The sequence below is a fragment of the Sorex araneus genome, chromosome 4 (assembly GCF_027595985.1).
Source record: "Sorex araneus isolate mSorAra2 chromosome 4, mSorAra2.pri, whole genome shotgun sequence".
NCBI classification, from domain to species: domain Eukaryota; kingdom Metazoa; phylum Chordata; class Mammalia; order Eulipotyphla; family Soricidae; genus Sorex; species Sorex araneus.
Window position 1 is genome coordinate 211,159,522 of NC_073305.1, and position 20,767 is coordinate 211,180,288.

The window sequence follows — 20,767 nt, forward strand, 5'->3', positions numbered from 1 at the left end:
GCCCATCTAGGCCCAAGGACTGGCTCACAGATAAGAGCATTTGAATCCAGCCTTAAGTTCACTGATGCTCTGTAGAAGTGAACTGCAGGTGGAGGCAGAGGCAAAGGATACGGGGGAAAGTGTGGTATTACCAAAACATGAGAGGACTTTCTTTGGGGGCCAGAAATATATCATCATGGGGCGAGTGCTTTCCTTGCACGCAGCCAACCTGCAGTCAATTCCTGGCACGCCACGTGGTCCCCCAGGCCTCACCAAGAATGATCCCTGAGCATGGAGCCAGGAGCACTACTGGGCGTGCCCCGCCCCCCAAGAAACAAAATAAGGACTTTCTTGGGGCGGTGGTCAGGAGCGCTCTCTCCTACACAGATCATGCCGGGAGGCTGGGGACGCGCAACGTCACACTGGGCAGAGAACGGCGCCCCGCATTCTCCAGCCCGTCCCCCTCATCGGCTCCACGAATGAGCTCCCCGGAGGCGTGGCATCTTCTTCAGACTCAAAACTCCACACGGTGCGTCTGCTGCACGCGTATTTATTCAGGGACGCCCTCTGTGCGGTCACCGTGGCTGCCACTGCTAAGCTCTTTGCCGCCGCCACCACCCACAAAAGTGGAGGGGCCCAGGCAACCCCCAGGACTGACGTGCTGCCACCCCCCATCACACACACACACACACACACACACACACACACACACACACACACACACACACACAGGCCTGAAGGATGCCTGTGGAGAGGGACCGTGAGGACAGAGCTGCGGGCCCGGAGCGGGCGCCCAGACAGGGGCCCCCCCACACGCAGGCCCCCTCCCCCTCCAGGGCCCCGGGGAGGGGACTCAGTAAGGCACGGTGGTGAAGGTCAGGAGAGGCCAGCTCTGGTCCAGCGGTGGTCCCTTGCGGTCTGTTTTCGGGCTTCTCCAAACCCTTCTGAGCAGCGTTTGCTCGTGGGAATGGAGTCCAGAGAGGCCCCGAAGACCAACCGGGTCCCTCAGAAGGTCCCTGAGAACTCCAGCCTGGGAGCAACCAAGATGTTCAAAGGCTGACAAGGCACCGAGAGAACGAACAGGAAAGAAACGGGATCGGGGGTGCGGACACACAACTTTGGCTGTGAGGCCCTCCAGCCTGAGGCAACGGCTTGGGCGGGCACCACCAAGGGGAAAACGGGTGAGTGCGGCAGGGGGACTGGGACCCACGCTGCCCACACCCCAGGCCCGCCCTATGCACACGCACACGTGTGCATGTGTGCACGCACACACGCGCATGCGCACACACACACACATGCACGCCTACATGTGCACATACACACGCACACACACGCACACATGCACACTCAATGTGCAGAGGAAGCAGGGGGTGGCTGGAGACACCCCCAAACGCTACACTAAGTCACCACCAGTCGTCCTATGCGGGCCGCCCGAGTTGCTGTGTGTCGGGTGGGTGCACTGCGCGGGCCCACGGAGGCGTTAGGCGGTGGCCAGCATGGCCGGGTCGGGGACATCCTTCACTTCTCCCACTTCGCTGAAAGGCTGCCCGCCCTGGTTGAACGTCAGCTTATACCGCAACCGGATGGGCTCCTGGGCAGGGACAAGAAGGGACAGGGGTGAGGAGAGAGCCAGCAGCCCGAGGACACGCGTCCAGCCCCAGGTCCTGGCCCGTCACCAGGAGGGGCACGCCGACCTGCCCCAGGAAGCCTGAGACCCAGGCATCCATGAGCACCCCACAACAGCCGGGACCCTGGGGACTACAAATGTGCGGGCAGCCAGGGAGACCTCTGGGAGCCCCCCAGGACCCCCAATGCAGCCGGAGATGGACAGCAGCAGCTGAGTGGCTGGCCCGCACTCTGTCCCCAGAGCCCATGCTCAGTGCCCGCTAGGATGGCCTGTCCCTGAGCTGCTGCCCATAGCCCTGAGGCCAGCACTGCGGGCCCAACAGGGGACGGCAGCAAGAGCCCGCCCTGCGTCCCCTCCCCACCCAGGGGCCTCCCGAGGTCAGACTGCCCCCTCCAGGACGTACCTTGTGTGGGTTGTCCAGCAGCAGCGTCTGCGAGATCACGGCCGGGGGCGTCAGAGGGCTGAAGGCGGGCAGCTTGGAGCTGGACGCCGGCTGCAGCTTCACGCGCATGGACTGCGGGAGACACACACACGGCCGCCTCCTGAGCCCCCGCGGCTGCCGCAGGAGCAAGCAGCCCCCCCCCCCCAAGACCGTTTCCTCCACACGGGAGGGGCAGAGGCAGTGCAAGGGTACATCCTGGGTAACATCTGTGTGGGGCGGAGGCCAGAGAAACAGTACAGCGGGCAGGGCGCTTGCCTTGCACATGGCCAACACAGGTTCGATCCCTGGCACCCCAGGAGCCCGAGCACTGCCAGGAGTGATCCCTGAGCACCTCCGGGCGTGGGCCCCCAAAACTATTCTTGTTGGGACAGGCGAAGTGTCAGAGCCAGCGATGCGCAGGGCTTACTCCTGGCGGGGAGCAGGGGACTCTAGAGGGTGCTGGAGGTGACCCCCGTATTCTCTCTCCAGCCCCATCGTGGGAAAAATTCTAACCCTGCCTCTTCCTTAGCTCTGTGAGCTCGGGCACAACTGTTAACCTCTCTGAGCCTTGGGCTGAGATTTCTAAAGTCGGGAGATGAGGAGGTACCCCACGGGCTGGTGCTCAGGGCTGAAAAGGCCTCAGCCTCAAGCCCCTCCTCTTGGGACACGCCCCCCCCAGCTTCCCTCGGCTCTGATGTGGCCGCCCCTCGCTGGGGCTCCGCACCCCTCCAAGGGGCACCTGAGACCCCTGCGCCCAGGCCATCCCAGCGAGGACCCCGGGAGGCCTGTGCTGGGTGTCAGCGTGATGCCTTGGCGGCCGGGTGCTACTTTCCAGGTTGCTGGCACAGAGGGTCGCAGGCCCCAAAGAGGCGAGCACAGCCGAGAAACAGGAAGGGGCCGTTTTGTCTGATCTGGGTGGGTTGTTTTTCTGGTTTTTTGGTTTTTTGTGTGTGTGGTACTGGGGCTCAAACCCGGGACTCCAGAAGGCAAAGCCTGCGTTCCAGCCCCCTGCACTGTCTCCTGGCCCCAAGGCAATGGGGGGCTTGCCTGGGTTTGGGACTACACCCAGCATCACCTGGGAGCTACTCCGGCTCTGTGCTGGCAGGGAGTCTCCCAACAGTGCTCAAGGGGCCATGTGATGCCAAGGGCTGATCCCAAGCCTCCCACATCCCAAACATGTGCTCCGGCCCGCTGAGCCATCTCCAGCCCCAAGAGACAGATTCTCTAGCAATCCTGTACGAAACCCACCTAGGGGCCAAAACCCACTTGGGGCCGGGGATATAGCCCAGCAGGAGAGCAACTGACGGGCTTGGATCCCTAGCACCACCAAACAAATAAACAAATAAGCAAAAAAATGAATAAATAAAAGAGCCACCTGGATCCAGCCATACCTGAAGTCCAATATTCAGGAAAATTCAGTTAAGTCAAGAAAAGTCACATTTTATCTCAGTGTCTGCAGTAAAAAATTCTACCCCTTTCAGCTGCTGATAGAGGGGCCGGGGCAATAGTGCAGCAGGGTGAGCACTTGCCTGGCACGGGGCTGACCCTGGTTCGGTCCCTGGCATCTCAGGGATTATTCCCTGAGCACTACCAGGAGTAAGTAACCCCTGAGCATCACCGGATGTGGTCCCAAAGGCAAACCAACGAAACACAACGACTCACAGCCGAGAGCCCGGCGAAGGCCCTGGTGCTCACCTTGGGCACCGCCACCTGAAACATGATGTCCCAGACGGGCTGCGGGGCGGTGCTCATCATGGTCAGCAGCAGCACCCGCACCTCAGGGTGGCCGGGGGCCCCCGTCTGGGAGAAGTGGAGCAGAATTCGGAATCCGTTCCGGTCATACACGATCACAGGCGGCAGACTGCCTGGAGAAGGAGGAAAAGGAGGAGGAGAAGGAGCAGACAGAAGTATGAGCACCCCCCTCACACCCACCCACGTGTGTGCACACACACAGGAACACACACACACAGATACACAAACACCCGCGCGCGCGCGCACACACACACACACACGGACACACACACACCAACTCTCCATGGCCTCCCTGCGTTGCGTGGAAAGTCACACTCCTCCCCAGCCCCCAGGAGCCCCCCTGGGCCCCCACGCTGCTCTCCCAGCCCTCCGACCACACCAGCACACTGCTGGCTCCAAACTCAGTGCCATTTCCAGCGGGGGGTGCTGGTGAGCGCTGAAGCCGCATCTGAACATGCCAGGAACCGCAGCCCGTGGTGCGCAATGACACGGAGAACGGGATGGCGCGCAGACGCCAACGAGGCTCGAGCAGCACACACAGCAGCCGAACGAGCGAGCACAGCTCAGCGAGCCCGGGGCAGGGCGTAGGGACCCCGCGGGTGGAGGCAACAATTCCCACAAGTGCTCCTTCACGGAAGTATCTTTTGACCATTCCATGAAGCCAGTGAGTGGCTGGCAAGCAATATAACATAAATCATTGCAGGCCGGAGCGACAGCACAGCGGGGAGGGCGTTTGCCTTGCACACGGCTGACCCAAGTTCGATCCCCAGCATCCCACAGGGTCCCCTGAGCACCACCAGGAGTAATTCCTGAGTGCAGAGCCAGGAGTAACCCCTGTGCATCGCCGGGTGTGACCCAAAAAAGAAAAAAAAAATTCATTGTGGGCCTGTGACAGGGCAGGCCTGAGGGGTGGTTGGGACCATGGTGGAGGGAAGGTGACAGTGGTGGCGGGGGCTGGGGGGCACTGGGACACGGATGCGTGTAACGGACCATGGTAAGCAACAGTGTTTAAACAAAGTGGGACGGATCAACAGATCAATCAATAAAGCTCCGGCCCTACCCAGCTAACACATGGTCTCTGTCCCTCACTGCATGCAAACCTCCATCCCCACAGAGAGCGAGCACCGTGGGCAGGGTGCCGGCCTTACATACAGCCGACCTGGGTTCGATTCCCAGGGTCCCCCAAGACCCACCAGGAGAGACGCCTAAGCCCTACATGCTGGACCAATATTCCAACCCCCACACACTACCTAACGGCAAAAGCAACACAGTTCTTCAAACTGACACCTCGATGACATTCAATGACCTTCCAAAGCAAGTCCTACAGGGTTCAGTTTTTTATTTATTTATTTTTTTCTGCTTTTTGGGTCACACCTGGTGATGCACAGGGGTCACTCCTGGCTTTGTACTCAGGAATTACTCCTGGCAGTGCTCAGGGGACCCTACGGGATGCTGGGAATCGAACCTGGGTTGGCCGCATGCAAGGCAAACGCCCTACCTGCTGTGCTATTGCTCCAGCCCTGGGTTCAGTTTTTTATTTGTGGGGGGGGGGTTGTAGGAGCAGGGTGATGGAGCCACCTGGCAGTAGCCTGGGCTGAATCCTGGCTCCACACTCGGATTCCCTCCTGGCTTGGGGGACGAGTGGAATACCAGGGTTCAAACCCAGGTGAGCCGCGTGCACGGCCAGCGCCTCCCCGCTGTACCTCAGCCCCACCCCAGAGAAAAAACATTTCCGCAAAGGCACAGCAGAGACCTCAAAGCACCTCTCCCACCCCTCTCTGCCCCCCTGCCCCCCGCAACCCTCCCTGGTTCAGGGGTGGCTGCCCTCACCCAGAGTGGGGAAAGCTGAGCACCCTGGAAGGGGAAGGCCAGGGCGGAACTGCCACTTACTGGGCTTCACAGACTCCAGGGGGACGAAGACGTGAGCCAGAGGCGTGTTCTGTGAGGACGAAGAGGCCAAAGGGCCGGCCTCCCAGGACCAGCCCGGGGACGCCTTGGGGCCGAGGGGCCCCTCCTTGGGGAGACTCTTCTGCGAAGAGGGATTCCTACAGAGAGAGACATGCACCCGGGCTAGCCAGAGCCGATGTCAGGGAGACCCCCAGCACTGCACGGGCCCCCCAGCACACCAGGGGTGACCCCTGAGCGGCCGACATGCAGCGCTGCCCCCGCAGCCATGGATGTGCCCCCAGACACACTCCCCAAAATAAAGAGCAGTAGGACCCGAGAGCTAGCACTGCGGGCAGGGTGCTTGCCTTACAGAGAGCTGGTCTGGGTTCAATCCCCAGCACCCCATAGGGACCCCCCCCCAAGCCACACCAGGAGAGATGTCTGAGCCCAGGGCCGGGAATACGCCCCAAGTCCTACCAGGTGGGGCCCCCAAACTGAGGCTGTAAGGATGATACTGATTACAGGTAAGTAGCCAAACCGAGGCTAGAACCATGATACTAATTAGGGGGTAGCACCCAACCCAAGGCTGTAACGAGGATAATAATTACAGGTAAGTGCAGTGACCTCCAGACACTGCGGGTGCTCAATCCCAGCCCCACCTGACCTCCCAGCACTGCCAGGCACTGCCCGATGGCCACTCACTAGCCCTCACAGTGACCTCCGCAAAGATAAGAATTCAGCACTGTGGTTTCTGGGGATGCGCTGGGGAGTGATGCCAGGACACGAGAGGGGTCTACACCAGGAGGCTATGCCAGTCCTTCGTAAAATGTATTTTCTGGGCCAAGTGACAGTACAGTGGTAGGGGGTTTGCCTCGTATGCGGTAGACCTGGGTCTGCTACCAGACACCCGTGGGTCTGCCAGGAGTAAACCCTGAGCATCGCCATGTGTGGTTACACACACACACACACAAATGTATTTTCTGTTTGTTTAGGAGCCACGTCCAACAGTGCTCAGGGGACCGTGCGGTGCTGGGGATCAAGCCCAGAGCTCCCACATGACAGCCAGGCCCTGTGGTCCCCAGCACCAGCCCCGAGCACTTCCTGCCCTGCACATCAACGGTCAACACTCAGGAGGACTTGTGTGGGCTGTGAGCAAGTACGACACGTCACACAGGACATGAGGACCCGCGGCTGAGCCCCGGAACCCCTCCCTCACGGGCTCTGAGGACAAGTCTATAGCCTGTGTCTCAGTTTCACTACCAGTGACATGGGAATCACTTAGCACCTGCCTCTGGGGGTGGCCGATAAGAATTCAGTGAGGAAAGGGCTCAGGAAGGGCAAGGGCTGTGGTTCAGAGGGGAAGGCGGGAGAGCTGGAGTCAAGCCCCGGAACCAGATGAGCACTTAGCTGCAGTGAGCACTCTGGATGCTCTGATGTACTGAGCACTCAGCACTCTCGCCTGCCGTGAGCACTCGGGATATACTCAGCCACACGGAGCACTCAGCATGAGCACTCGGGACACTCGGACACACGGAGTACTCAGCATGAGCACTCGGGACACTCGGCCACATGCTCAGAACACTTAGCCACACTGAGCACTCAGTATGAGCACTCGGGACACTCGGCCACGCAGAGTACTCAGCACGAGCACTCGGAACACTTAGCCGCATTGAGCACTCAGCATGAGCACTTGGGACACTCGGCCGCACTGAGCCTGTCACCCTGACCGGGCTGCCCCCCCCAGTACTCACAGGGGCCTGGGAGACGGCTGCGGCGAGAGGAGATCCAGCAGGTTCCGCTGTGCAGGCGAGCCGGGGGTCCCAGCGCTGCCGGGCAGGGTGGCGGCCAGGGGGGGCGTCTGCTCCTTCCACAGGCCCTGAGCAGGCCCCTGCCCGAGCAGGCGTGGGGTGACGGACCGCGCTGCCTAGGGGGCAGGGCCACCCCCGCCCGCCCCGCCCGAGTCCACTTCCTGGGTGGGGGCAGAGGTTGTGCGCGCCCCCTCCCCGGGCCCCACGCTCCCCTGAAGGGAGGGGGTCCTTACCTTGCTGGCGACCGGCGCGTCGCTGATCCCTGGGAGGAAGGCAGAGCGCGAGGGGCACGTCAGGGCCGTTCCGCAGCACTGGGGGGCCGCGCGCGGGACAGCAGGGCCCTGGCCTCTGGCGGGGCTCCCTCCGAGGATGGGACCCCCCTCCCCAGCGGGACAAGTGGTCCCAGAGCCCCCACCCCTCACCGAGGGCTGCCAGGTCCTGGTGAAGCAGAGAGGGGGTCCCTGTCCCGTCGGGCTCAGAGCCACCGTCCGCCTCCAGGTCAATCAGGGAGCAGCTCTCCGTGCTGGACGCCAGGCTCTCCACGGCTGGACAGACGGAACGGGGACAGTCGGACAGGGGGCAGAGCCTGCTGGCCTCTCCCGCATCAGCGCACCCAGGGGAACCTCCCCGCTCAGCTGAGGGTCTGGGGGAGGCAGAGCCTGCGCTGGAGGCCACATAGCGTCCCCCTCGGCCGGGCCACTGGCAGCACTGGCCCCCCCTCCACCTTCCAGGCCGGCCGGGGACGTCCTGGGCAGTGACCAGAATCGCCGGAAGGCCGCGCCCGGAGCACGGGCCCCACACGCCGAGACCCAGGCTCCACCCCGGTACCGTCAGGAGCTATCCCAAGCCCGGAGCCGGGGGTGGCCGAAACACAGAACACCCCCAGCGCCCCGCTAAGCCTCCGCCTGAGAAAGAAAAAGAAAGGAAAAGGCAGACCCAGGCTAGAGAGATGTAAGGCGCTTGCCTCGACATGGACACGTGGGGCTGGGTCCCCAGCTTATGGTCCCCAGAGCCGTGCCAGGAGTGAGCCCCGGACACAGCACCAGGAGGAAGCCCTGAAAACAGCCCGACGTGTCCCCCTTCCCTCCCCCGCCAAAAAAAAAATAGGAAGAAAAAAATGGTCAGAGCCACAGTACAGCGGGGAGGACGTTTGCCTTGCACGCGACCGACTTGAGATGGATCCCAGCATCCCTTACGATCCCCTGAGCACCGCCGGGATGATTCCTGACTGCAGAGCCAGGAGTAGCCCTGAGCACTGCTGGGTGTGACCCCCCAAACAAACAAATCCAGATGCCCAGGCGCCTCTGGGCACTCCTGACTCAGGTGTTCCAGCCAGGGCTTTGCAGCTCACCGACACGGAACGCTGCTGTCCCCGCTCCGGGAGACAAGGGACTCCAACCCCAGGGTCCCCACCCCGCCTGTCTGTCGCCAACGCGGGGCCCGGCCTGGCAGCCAGCTGGTGGCCATCAGGCCCACGCTCAGAGCCAGGGGGCGAGGGCCACATTCCCACATCCCAGCCCTGTCACCCCGACCTGCCGGCGTCTCCGCGCGTACCTCTGGGGCCGGGTAAGGCCGCCCCGGGGCCGGCCGCGGGGGTCCCGGAGATGACACGGCCCTCCACCACCTGCTTGTAGAGCAGGACGCCCTGCGTGAGGAGGTCGTTGGCCTGCAGGATCTCCGCTGCGGGGAGAGAGGCAGCTGTGGCGACGAGGAACTGGGCGCTGGCTACTTTTTACGTATTTTTCCCCCAAATGAAAAGTATAAACTGCGGGGCTGGAGCAACAGAACAGGTGAAACACTTGCCTTGCACACAGCGGACCCGGATTCAACCCGAAGCACCCCATAAGGAACCCCACACACTGCCAGGAGTGATCCCTGAGCACTGCTGGGTGTAGACACACACACACACTGTCCAGACAGGTTCATACACACACACACACACACACTCACACAGAGTCCAGACAGGTTCATTCTCTGCGCGCGCACGCACACACACACACACACACACACACAGTCCAGACAGGTTCATACACACACACATTCTCATTTTTTTTCTCTCCCTCTCCCTCTCCCTCTCCCTCTCTCTCCAAGTTCATACACACACACAGTCCAGACAGGTTCATTCCCTGCATGCACACGCACACACGCGCGCGCGCACACACACACACACTGTCCAGACAGGTTCAGGTTCTCACACACACACACACACACACACACACACACACACACACACACACACACACACACACACACACACACACACACACACACACACACACGCTGTCCAGACAGGTACATTCCCTGCGTGCAGGTATCAGAGCTCCCCAGGGCCCTAGTGCCCTTGCCTTCTGCTCCTCGTGGGCCGGCCGCACTCAGGGGGCCCCTGGGCACAGCCAGTCCTGCTACCCCCATGGGTCAGGGTCTCCCAGGTTCCCGGCCCTGTCCCTCCCGTCCATTACCCCCCGACCCCTCACACTCCACCCCTGTCCTATGCTCTCCACCAAGTTCGCACTTCCCGGTCCTTCCGAGCCAGCGCGGGCGCTGCGCGTGCCCAGAACCGGGGCCCCTGCCGCTGGGCCGGGCCGAGTCTCGAGGGCGGGGCCCTACCGAGCGCGTCATCGTCGTCCGTGGTGTCACTGGCGAGGCGGAACAGGGTGGGCCGCAGCTTCTCACAGCGCTCGTAGACGACCTGCGGGGAGAGAGAGTGGCCATCACAGCCCTGCAGGGCAGCTGTCCCCGCCCCAGGGCCGTGACAGGGGGACCGGTCACTGGACGAGGACCGGGCACTCAAAGGAGGAAGCGAGACACGCAGGAGGCGGTCTCAGGGACAGTACTGGGAGCCACAGGGCATAAACGAGGAAAAGGCACAAGTGTCTGCCCGGAGGCCGGCCAGGGGATGGGTAGGGGGGCGGGAGGGAAAAGGGGGACTCTGGTGGGGCAGAAGTGGACGCTGGGAAGGGCTGGTTGCTCCGAAACTACACCCCTGAAACGCAATCATGAACAAGTCTGTAACTCTGCAATTCACAGAGACTCCATAAAAAATTTTTTTTTGGCTTTTTGGGTCACATTCCTGGCTGTACACTCAGGAGTGACTCCTGGTGGTGACTGGGACCCTATGGGATGCCGGGGATGGAACCCAGGTCAGCCACGTCCAAGGCAAACGCCCTCCCCCGCAGCACTGCTGCTCCGGCCCCTCGTCAATACACCGCGCCCCACTTTTTCAGTCTCACGTGCCAGACGGAGACGAGCGCGTGTGTCTGGACAGCTCAGCTTCCCTCTCTCCGTGCACAGGAGCAGAGGGCGCGACGGGCGAGTCGAGGGGTGCAGGGGCAAGAGACGCCCTGCCTGAGCGGGAAGGAGCCCCGTGAGCAGGAGCACAACCTGCTGCAAGCTTTAAAGAGGGGAATTCCCAGGGCCGGAGTGATAGCACAGCAGGGAGGGCGTTTGCCTTGCACGTGGTCGACCCAGGTTCGATTCCCAGCAAGGGTCCCCCAGGCACTGCCAGGAGTCATTCCTGAGTGCAGAGCCAGGAGTCAGCCCTGTGCATCACCGGGTGTGACCCCCCCAAAAAAAAGCAAAAAACAAACGAATAAATAAAGAGGGGGTTCCCAGGGGCCAGGGCCATAGTACAATGGGTCTAGCGTTTGCCCTGCCTGCGGCAGACCCAGGTTCGATTCCCGGCATCCCACAGGGTGCCCGGGTACCGCCAGGAGTGATTCCTGAGTGCGGAGCCAGGAGTGGCCCCAGAACAGAACAATCTCTCTGGGTGCCGCCCCAGGGACTCCGGGCGGCAGAGCCAGAGGCAAGGGGGTGCCGGACAGGTGTGGCCTCTGCAGGGAGCTCCCGGGCACCCTCCTTGGCCAGGGGTTGGGGGAACCAAGCTTCACCCAGGCGCCCCCTCCCCTCTGAGTCACCCGCTCCCCAGGAACACGGGGCACTGAGGACTCGGGGGGCGGTGAGGGAAACGCCGGTGGCGCACCTGCAGAGCCGCCTGGTCCGGGGGCGCCTGGCCGGGCCTGCGGTACACGCTCAGCATCTCCTGCAGCGCCCGCACGTGGCTCCGAACCTCCTCCACCGCGCTGGCCCTCCGGGATGCCTTCTCCGACTTCTCCTGCTCCTGGGGGAAGCAAGGGCCCGAGGCTCCGTGGGGGGGCTCAGGGCGGTCCCTCGCCCACCCACCCTGCTGTGGGCGCCGGGGTGGGGGGCCGGGGGGGGGCGCCCACCTCCTTGACCAGGCTCTGGATCAGCTGGTTCGCGGCCTGCAGGTCCTCGGGGTGGCTGCTCTTGAGAAGCCGCGTCAGAAGCTGCCGGGCAAACAGGAGGGAGAAGTGGAGACCCTCCCCGCCGACCCCAGGACCACTGCAGGGCCAGCGCGGGGGCAGGACAACCCCCAGGCACCGGCTTCCTCTCAGACGATGTATTTTTTCCGGGGCAGGCTGGGGTCATACTCCGAAATTCTCAAGGGTTGTCCCGTCCCGCGGGACTTGTCAACGGGGGTGACCGGGAGAGGGTGCTCAGTGGAAGAAGGAAGAACGGGAGCGAGACAAGGCTTTGCAAAAACTCTTTCTTTCTCTCAAGCTGGTTTTTTGTAATTGATTCCATGAGGAAGTAGGCAAAATGGGGAAGCAACAATACGTGCCCGTTTTCAGTGACGCAGGGTGCGCGAGCCCTGACGGCGGGCGCGTGACAGTCATCTCGGGAGCTGCTCAGAAACTCACACAATGTGTTCTGACATTCTCCCGAGAAGAGGTTCATTTCTTAGTGTAAGGACAGCTTTCCTAAAGAAGGGTGGTCCTTCACTGCAGGTCAGGCTGTCCTGACATTCTGGCTCCCGGGAAGGGCCACTCCCGGGGATGCGCAGGGCACGTGTGCGCTGCGGAGGTCGGACCCAAGCAGGTGTCCTTCCCTGTGCGGCCACAAGTTTCAAGAGGGTTGAGGGAGAGGACTCTATGTACCCTCCCCAGGAGAGCGGGCCACCTCTAAAGACAGATGTCCCAAGGGCTGAGGCAACCCTGTGTACTCCCCCCGTGTGCTGAGGGGACGCTCTCCCCATGTGCTGAGGGGACACTCTCCCCCTTCCGTGTGCTGAGGGGACAATCTCCCCCTTCCATGTGCTGAGGGGACACTCTCCCCATGTGCTGAGGGGACAATCTCCCCCTTCTTGTGCTGAGGGGACACTCTCCCCGTGTGCTGGGGACGCTCTCCCCGTGTGCTGAGGGGACACTCCCCGTGTGCTGAGGGGACACTCCCCGTGTGCTGAGGGGACACTCCCTGGTCTCCTTAGCACAGCCTGGGAGGCTCCAAGAAAGAAATATGAACCAATAAGCGAAAACACCAGTGCTCTAGTGGCCCCCGGAGATGCTCCAGAGTGATCCGTGAGACCAGGCCTAGAATTTGGGGGTGACACTAAACACACCTCGGCCCCACACAGCCCAGTCAACCCGACACCCGGGCCGAGAGCACCCACGCGGGCCCCCCTGCAGCCTCACTCTGGGGGGCCCCGGGCAAGGCCGTACCTTCGACTTTTCCTCATCCGCGTCGAAGATGGAGCTCTTGGGCCAGGGGGAGGGCGGGGGCAGGATCCTATCCGCGGGCAGCTTGGGGTCCTGCTTGACGATCCCTGAGACAAACAGGTCAGGAGCTGAAGGCACAGGCCCAGCAGGAGGCCTGGAAGCCCCATCAGCCCCCTCAAGCCCCCCATCCCCCCTTACTCTGCCACCACCTCCCTCAAGGACCCAAGGCACCACCCCAGGGTGGGACACGAGCGTCACCCAAGCCAGAGGGCAGCCGTGGGCCTGACCGGGCACCACTGACCCTTCCGGGCGGGTTCACATCGTCCAGCAGGACTCGGGGCTCCCCGGGTGCGTGTGCAGGGAGAGCCGACGGCGGGTCCCCCACCACACGGGAAGGCGGGAGCGGAGGCGGGCGTCAGCACAGCAGGCGGCGGGGGGCCATCAATCTCAGGAAGGGTGGCGCCGCCAGGACTCAGCTCAGCTCAGAGCTCTGCGAAGCTGTGCTGGGGCCACAGCCAGGGCTGCTCGGGGCCGGCTCTTGGCTCTGAGCTTGGGGTTCACTCCTGACAGAGCTTCGGGACCCTACAGGGTGCCGGGGATCAAACCCGAGCCGGCTGCCTGCAAGGCCAGTGCCCTCCCCGCTGCAGTGTCACTCCTGCCCGTTTTTCTGAACTTTTTACAGGCGGATGTGAGCCAGCAGGACAGCAGGGGGGTCCAGCAACACGAGAGGCACAGGCCCTTCATGGGGGGCCCGCTCTGGGGTGCCCCCCACAATGTGCTCTCCCTGCACATACCCCTGCCACAGGGCGGGGGGTAACCGTGGGGGCCAGAGATAGCACAGCAGGAGGGCACTGGTGTTGCCCGCAGCCCACCCCAGCTCCGTCCCTGGCACCCCATATGGGCCCCTGAGCACTGCCAGAAGCGACCCCTGAGCACAGCTGGGCACGGCCTTTCCACCCCAAAATTAAAAATAAAAAGCAGGGGCTGGAGCAGTAGTACAGCGGGTAGGGCGTTCACCTTGCACGCGGCCGACCCGGGTTTGATTCCCAGCATCCCATATATATGGCCCCCGAGCACTGCCAGGAGTGATTCCTGAGTGCAGAGCCAGGAGTAACCCCTGTGCATTGCCAGGTGTGACCCAAAAAACAAAACAAAAAACTAAACAATAAATAAATAAATAGATAAATAAATAAACAAACAAATTAAATAAAAGGTAAACCTGGCGCTTTCTGGGGGAGAGGGGCGGAGTAAGCCCCTGGCCCAGTTTGGGTGGCCCTGGTCCCGCCCAGCGCCCAGGACAGAGCCTGCGCAAGGCCAAGGCGACCGGGAGCAGAGACGGTCACTGCTGAGGCGACAGGACGGGGCCTTCCGGGAGGGTCAGGGCAAAGGGGACCCAGAGCTGCCGGGGCCAGGTCTGGGCAGACCAGCGCGGCCTGACACCCCACGCCCTCGGGCTCACCCGGGAGGGACACCACAGCCACGGCTGCCTCCCTCGAGCCGCTCCTGCAGCCCGCGGGACGGGGTGGTCAGCTGCCTCCGCCGGGCCCGGCCGGGCCTCGGGTGCACTGACCTTGCTTCTTCAGCATCTGATAGGCATCCCGGATCTTCATGTCCTCCGGGAACCACACGGTCCAACTGTAGAGGATCTCGATGACCCGGCCTTTCACCGTCTCCGTGCTCCAGGCCCCCAGGTACTGGAAGGGAAACGGGGGACGTGACGGTGCCGGCTGGGCACCCGTGCGCTCGGCCATGGGGGGTGGGGGCGGCAGCACAAGCAGAGGGAGCCCCGTGAGCGACCTCTGGCCCGAGCGCGATCTGCCTGTCCGGGGATCGACTTCCAAACAGCCCTGTTTTGTGGTGAAGGGGGGAAAGAGGAAGCGGGGCCACACCTGGCGCTGACTCCTGGCTCAGTGCTCAGGAGTCTCTCTTGGCAGTGCTTGAGGGAGCCAGGGTCGGGAATGTGGAAGACCAGTGCCTCACCCCTGTACTCTCGCTCTGGCTCTCCGATCTGCTCTGAAGAAAGCGCCCAGGCTGGAGAGACTCCCGTGGGCGGGAGCACACGCTCTGCGTGCACGGGACCTGGGGCCCATCCTCGGGACCACGCGGTCTCCCGAGCACCTCAGGGAAAAGCCCTGAGCGCTGAGCACTGCTGGGAGGAAGGAGGGAGGAGGGAGAAGGGGGAGGGAGAGGTAGGGCAGAGGAGGCGGTGAAGGTGAAGGTGTCTTCATATGCCCGGGCTAGAAACATTGGCGCGTGCAGAAAGTAAACAAAGGCCCAAACATGACGGCCTCTCAGTATCTGTACTGCAAACCATGATGCCCAAAGGAGAGAGAGAGTATGGGGGAAACTGTCTGCCACGGAGGCAGGGGGAGGGTTGGAAACTGTGTGTGTGTGTGTGTGTGTGTGTGTGTGTGTGTGTGTGTGTTAGTACTGGGGACATGTTGGTGGAGAATGTGCACTGGTGGAGGGAATGGGTGTTCGATCATTGTACGACACAAACTCAAACATGAACGTTTTGTAACTGCATCTCACAGTGATTCAATTAAAAAAATAAAGAAAGAAAAGAAAAGAATATGGAACATACAAAAAAAGAAAAAAAGAAACACAAGAAGCAGGGCCAGAACAACAGTACAGCTGGGAGGGCATTTGCCTTGGATGTGGCCGACCCAGGTTCGATCCCCAACATCCCACAGGGTCCCCTGAGCACCGCCAGGAGTGATTCCTGAGTGCAGAGCCAGGAGGAACCCCTGAGCATCGCCGGGTGTGACCCCAAAAGTCAGAAAACAAACACTGGAGGCGCGCATCTTTTGTGGGGGGCAGGGACTTTGCCCAACACCTGATTCGGGACCCCAGGAGGGTCCAGGGGTGGAAAACTCTCGATCTCTCCCTCCTGCCCAGAGACACACCTTTGATGGGGTTCCCCAAGCAGTGGCTGGGGCCGGGCCCTCTCCCAGCAGCACCCGGCCCGGCCGTGCAGGCCCGAGGCTCCAGGCACTGGGCTCTGCAAGGCGGTGCTGAGGTGGGGGGGCAGGGGACGGGGGGCCCTGTGGGACAGAGCTCAGAGCCTCACGCACAGCCGGCACACCCACCCCCTGTGCGTCTCCCAGACCTGGGGCTGGGGTTTCTGACTGGGGTAGGGGCCAATTAAGAAAAGACCAGTGGGGCTGGAGTGATAGCACAGGGGGTAGGGCGTTTGCCTTGCACGCGACCAACCCGGGTTCGAATCCCAGCATCCCATATGGTCCGCTGAGCACCGCCAGGGGTAATTCCTGAGTGCAGAGCCAGGAGAAACCCCTGAGCATTGCCGGGTGTGACCCCCCCCAAAAAAAAGAAAGAAAGAAAAGACCAGTAAGAGCAGGAGCGCAGGTTCTGGGTCTGAGGGGCCCAGGCTGGACCCCTGGGACCCCCAGGTCCCCCCAACCACCACCTGGGGTGACCCCCAACCAAGAGGCTGCTGGTAGCCACTGAGCACTGCTGGGTGTGGCCGAAAAACGAACATAAATAAAACAAGCCTCTATCTGGTCTCTGTACCTAGTTCCTGTCCCCGGGTTTCAAAGCCCCTTGGAATTTCCTGAATGTCAGAAATGCCGTAATTCCCCACCCCCTGGGCACCATGCTCAATAACGCAAACCGCCCGCCGAGTGGGCACACTCGGGAGGGGCTGGGCACACCAGCAAGGCCGCTCCCAGGGTCCCCTGGGGCCCGGGGGGCGGGGAGGGGTGGCGGGGAGGGCTGAGGCAGCACTCAATCACTAGGCCAGAAAAATCTCAGGCGGGGGCCGGAGAGAGAGCACGGTAGGCCGGGCACTGGCCGTGCACATGGCCCCCCTGGGTTTGGTCCCCGGCACCCTATAGGGCCCCCCGAGCACCGCCAGGAGTCAGCCCTGAGCACCGCCGGGTGTGGCCCCAAAACAAAGCAAAACATCAGGCAGGGCCGGGGGGAGAGCGTCCGAGAGGCAGAGCTCACGCCGGCACTGGGAGGCCCGGGTTCGGTTCCCGGCGCCACGCATGGTCCCCCGGGCACCGGCAGGTACGGCCCTCGGGCCCCTGAAACCTGACCTGGAACCTAAGCGTGAAGCAAAGTGCGCGGCGGCCAGCGCAGGGGGTGGGGCGGGACGGGCCCTCGGCCCCCTCTGGCCCTCACCTTGGGGGAGAGCACCTTGATCAGCTCGTTCAGGAAGCGGAACTTGGCCACCTCGCTGTGGAACTTCTCCCCACAGTAGTTCACACACGTCTCCAGCACCTGCAGGGGTGGGGAAGGCGGGGGGCAGGCATGAGAAGGGGAGACACCAACGCCCCCACCCTCCCCCCGGCCCCGCCCCGGCTCAAACCTGAGGGGCAATGACGGGAAGCCTGGTGGGCGTTCCCTCAAGATCCAGGACACTGGGGTCCCGGGGCAAGGGCAAGAAGGCGACATTTCTCACTCAAGAAAGCCCCGTCCCACGCTCCCCTGCCTGGGCCCTGCGCCGGGGAAGGGAGGACGGGGGTGCCCCGGGCTCGCTCCGTCCACATGGAGGTGACGGCATCAGGGGCCGAGTCTCTCCTTGGGGGCAGAGCCCAGGGACTTGGGGGTCGTTGCGTGAGTGGCCACGTGGGGCCTTCTTGCAGCTCCCAGAAGACGAGGCCAGAGCCACACGACAGCGACTGCGGGGAGGGCACCTGACTGCAGGTGGCCTGGCCCAGGGTCGATCCCCGGCAGCACCTGCAGTGTGGTCTCCTGAGCACAGAGCCTGGAGTAACCCCTGAGCAGCACCGGGTGTGGAAAAAAAAAAAGTGAAGGAAAAAAAATATTCAAGAGCCTATTTTAAAAACCACGGCCGAGCCTGGCAAGCGCCCCGTGATGTATTCGATATGCCAAGATGCCAAAAGCAGGAGCGAGCAGACGCCATCGGGCAACACTAGCACGCGACAGGGACAGGTGAAGACGTTACTGGCGCCCGCTTGAGCAAACGGATGAACAACGGGATGACGTGATATGACAGTGATTTCAAAAACAAAACTGCATTTTCTCCTTAAGAGTAGGAAACTAGTTCCAGCCAGGCGGGGCCCCAAGCACTGGGCCGGGGTGTCTCTTCCCAGGGAGTGTCGCTCACACCACCAGGCCCACCCGCGGGCACTGGACAGGCCAGGCTGACCCGAGAGGGGGAAGGAATGAAGTCCTCCTCCTCCTCCTCTTGCCTCCTTCACTTCCTCCTCCTCCCCCTCCCCCTCCCCCTCCCTACCCCTTCATCTTCCTCCCCCTCCTCCTCTTTCTTCCTCCTCCTCCTCCTCCTCCTCCTCCTCCTCCTCCTCCTCCTCGTGTCTCCTTCATTTCCTCCCCCTCCTCCCCCCTCTTCCTGCTCCCTCTTCCTTCCTTCTCCTCCCCTTCATCTTCCTCCCCCTACTCCCCTTCCTCCTCCCCCTCCCTTCCTCCTCCTCCTCTACCTCCTCTCCCCACCCTCCAGAGACAGATGGAGGACGGGGTGCTCTGGGCCCCTGCATCCCCCCATCGCAGGCCTCCTCCCGGCCGGGGGAGACAGGTGCCGAGAGCCCTCCCAGGGCTGACTCACCATCAGCGCATACAGCGCCTCCTTCTCCTGCGGGGACTGGATCTTGTGCGCCAGCAGCCAGGGCGCCTGCGTGGGGCTGAGGGGGGCAGAGACAGGCGGAGGGGTCGGCCCCGGGGACTGGGAGGCCACCCCGTGTTGGGGCTGACGCCCCCAGCCCAGGCCAGCACCTCGCCCCCACCCTCTGGCGGCAAGAGCGTGGAGGCCTTCCTGCGGGCCGGGGAGAGACACTCGGGAAACGCCCACGCGGGGGGACATGGTCGGTGCCTCAGATTCGGCATGACATGGACTCAACAGCAGCCAATCTACTGGGGGTCCCACACTCGGTGGTGCTCGGGGCTGACTCCTGGCTCTGCACTCCAGGGAATCACTCCTGGCGGTGCTCGGGGGACCAGAGTTGGTGTCGGGAACGGAATCCGGGTCGGCCACGTGCGAGGCCAACGCCCTAGCCGCTGAGCTACTGCTCCAACCCCTGACTGGATTCCTCCATCCCTACTCAGACGCTTCGGAAAGGGAACACAAAACCTCTTCCTGCTTTGTTGTAAGACACACTGGCTCGGGGCTGGAGCCAGAGCACAGCGGGGAGGGCGTTGGCCTCGCACACGGCCGACCCGGGTTTGATTCCCAGCATCCCATATGGCCTCTGAGCACCGCCAGGAGTGATTCCTGAGTACAGAGCCAGGAGTGACCCCTGTGCATGGCCAGGTGTGGCCCAAAAAGGAAAAAAAAAAGAAAAAAGACACGCAGGCTCTGGTTGCAGGACAGTCCAGCAGGTGGGGCGCTGGCCTTCCATGGCCAGAGACCTGGGCACCGTCCCCGGGACCCCACAAGATCCCTGAGCACTGCAAGGAGTGTCCCCCCACATAAAATTTTAAAAAGAAAGAAAATGAACAAACAAACCCGTTCTGTTATCATTTTGAAGGAAAAAAAACCCATGAGGGGGTGCAGTGATAGGGCGTCTGCCTTGTATGCAGCCAACCCGGGTTCGAATCCCAGCACCCCATATGGTCCCCTGAGCACCGCCAGGAGTGGTTCCTGAGTGCAGAGCCAGGAGTGACCCCTGAGCATCGCCGGGTGTGACCCAAAAAGCAAACAAACAAACAAAAAACGACATGAGGGGTCAGAGTACTGTACAGTGGTGGGGGCATTTGCCTTGCACACAGCCGACCTGGGTTCGATCCCTGACATCCCATAGGGTCCCCTGCGCATAGCCAAGAGTAATTCCTGAGTGCAGAGCCAGGAGTAACCCCTGAGCACCGCTGGGTGGGACCCAAAGAGCCAAATAAATTAAAAAAAAAAAATTGAAACCACATAAACTTGCTGCTTCTAGAGGAAATACACTCTGGGCAGATCCTGGGGTGGGGCGGGAGCGGCCACAGGCAGCGTCCCCAGAGGCCAGAGGCCGCCTTACCCGCTGGGGTCAGTGTTCACTTGCTCGCAGAAGTTCTGGATCGCTGACCAGTCCTGCTCGGGGGTGCTTGGGTCGGTGGCTTTGTCTGCCAGAGGGGACAGGAAGGGAAAGCGCCGTCAGGGGCCAGAGGCAACAGCACTTGCTCAAGAGTACGAGGGCGCTTGCCCTGCAGGCGGCTGACCTGGGTTCGATACCCGGCACCCCCTCATGGTCCCCCGAGCACTGCCAGGAGCGATTTCCTGAGTGAAGAGTCAAGAGGCAGCCCCGAGGGGCTGGAGCGATAGCACAGTGGGGAGGGCATTTGCCTTGCATGTGGCTGACCCGGGTTCAATTCCCAGCATCCCATAGGGTCCCCTGAGCACCGCCAGGGGTGATTCCTGAGTGCAGAGCCAGGAATACCCCTGTGTAGGTGTGACGCAAAAAGCAAAAGAAAAAAAAAAAAGAGTTAGCCCTGACTCTTGAGCACTGCCAGATGTGGCCCCACAACCATCACCCATTTTCAAAAAACGCCACGAAGAGGCAGGCACCTGGCTGTGCCCTGAGGGAGGAGCACGGCCCTGTCCCCCCCCCAGCCCCCCTGCCCCTCTTTTATAACGGGGCCCCTTTGGGGGCAGAGAGGGGATCAAGCGCAGCCTCCTGGGTCTGAGCTGAAGCCTGAAGGCTGGGCTCTATCTCCAGCAGACTCCCGCCCCCCTCAAAGAAAGGGGATTTCCACCCCCGATCCTCCGGGGGGCACGACCTTGGCTCCTGAGCCTGAGTTCCCCAGAAAAGAGGAAACCAGCGCCTTTCTCAGGAACTTGGCTTTTTATTTCTGGCGGTTTCTG

At 62.2% G+C, this 20,767-nt stretch overlaps 1 protein-coding gene across 2 annotated transcripts in view; it reads right to left on the minus strand.

Moving 5' to 3' along the window:
• Positions 1–513: 513 nt before the first annotated feature.
• GGA2 (golgi associated, gamma adaptin ear containing, ARF binding protein 2) overlaps positions 514–20,767 on the minus strand; it is a 29,094-nt gene continuing 8,840 nt past the window's right edge. The window contains exons 2-17 of one of the 2 annotated variants that reach the window (XM_055136600.1): positions 19,944–20,028; positions 18,536–18,611; positions 17,131–17,229; positions 14,558–14,681; positions 12,991–13,094; positions 11,698–11,778; positions 11,454–11,591; positions 10,082–10,163; positions 9,029–9,154; positions 7,897–8,019; positions 7,708–7,736; positions 7,418–7,554; positions 5,670–5,824; positions 3,723–3,892; positions 2,010–2,120; positions 514–1,570 (exon numbers count right to left, since the gene is read on the minus strand). In XM_055136600.1, coding sequence (XP_054992575.1) covers positions 1,460–1,570; positions 2,010–2,120; positions 3,723–3,892; positions 5,670–5,824; positions 7,418–7,554; positions 7,708–7,736; positions 7,897–8,019; positions 9,029–9,154; positions 10,082–10,163; positions 11,454–11,591; positions 11,698–11,778; positions 12,991–13,094; positions 14,558–14,681; positions 17,131–17,229; positions 18,536–18,611; positions 19,944–20,028 — 1,751 coding nt within the window. In that variant the 3' untranslated portion in view covers positions 514–1,459. The remainder of the gene's footprint in view (positions 1,571–2,009; positions 2,121–3,722; positions 3,893–5,669; positions 5,825–7,417; positions 7,555–7,707; positions 7,737–7,896; positions 8,020–9,028; positions 9,155–10,081; positions 10,164–11,453; positions 11,592–11,697; positions 11,779–12,990; positions 13,095–14,557; positions 14,682–17,130; positions 17,230–18,535; positions 18,612–19,943; positions 20,029–20,767) is intronic. The other variant, XM_055136601.1, reaches the window with a different exon arrangement.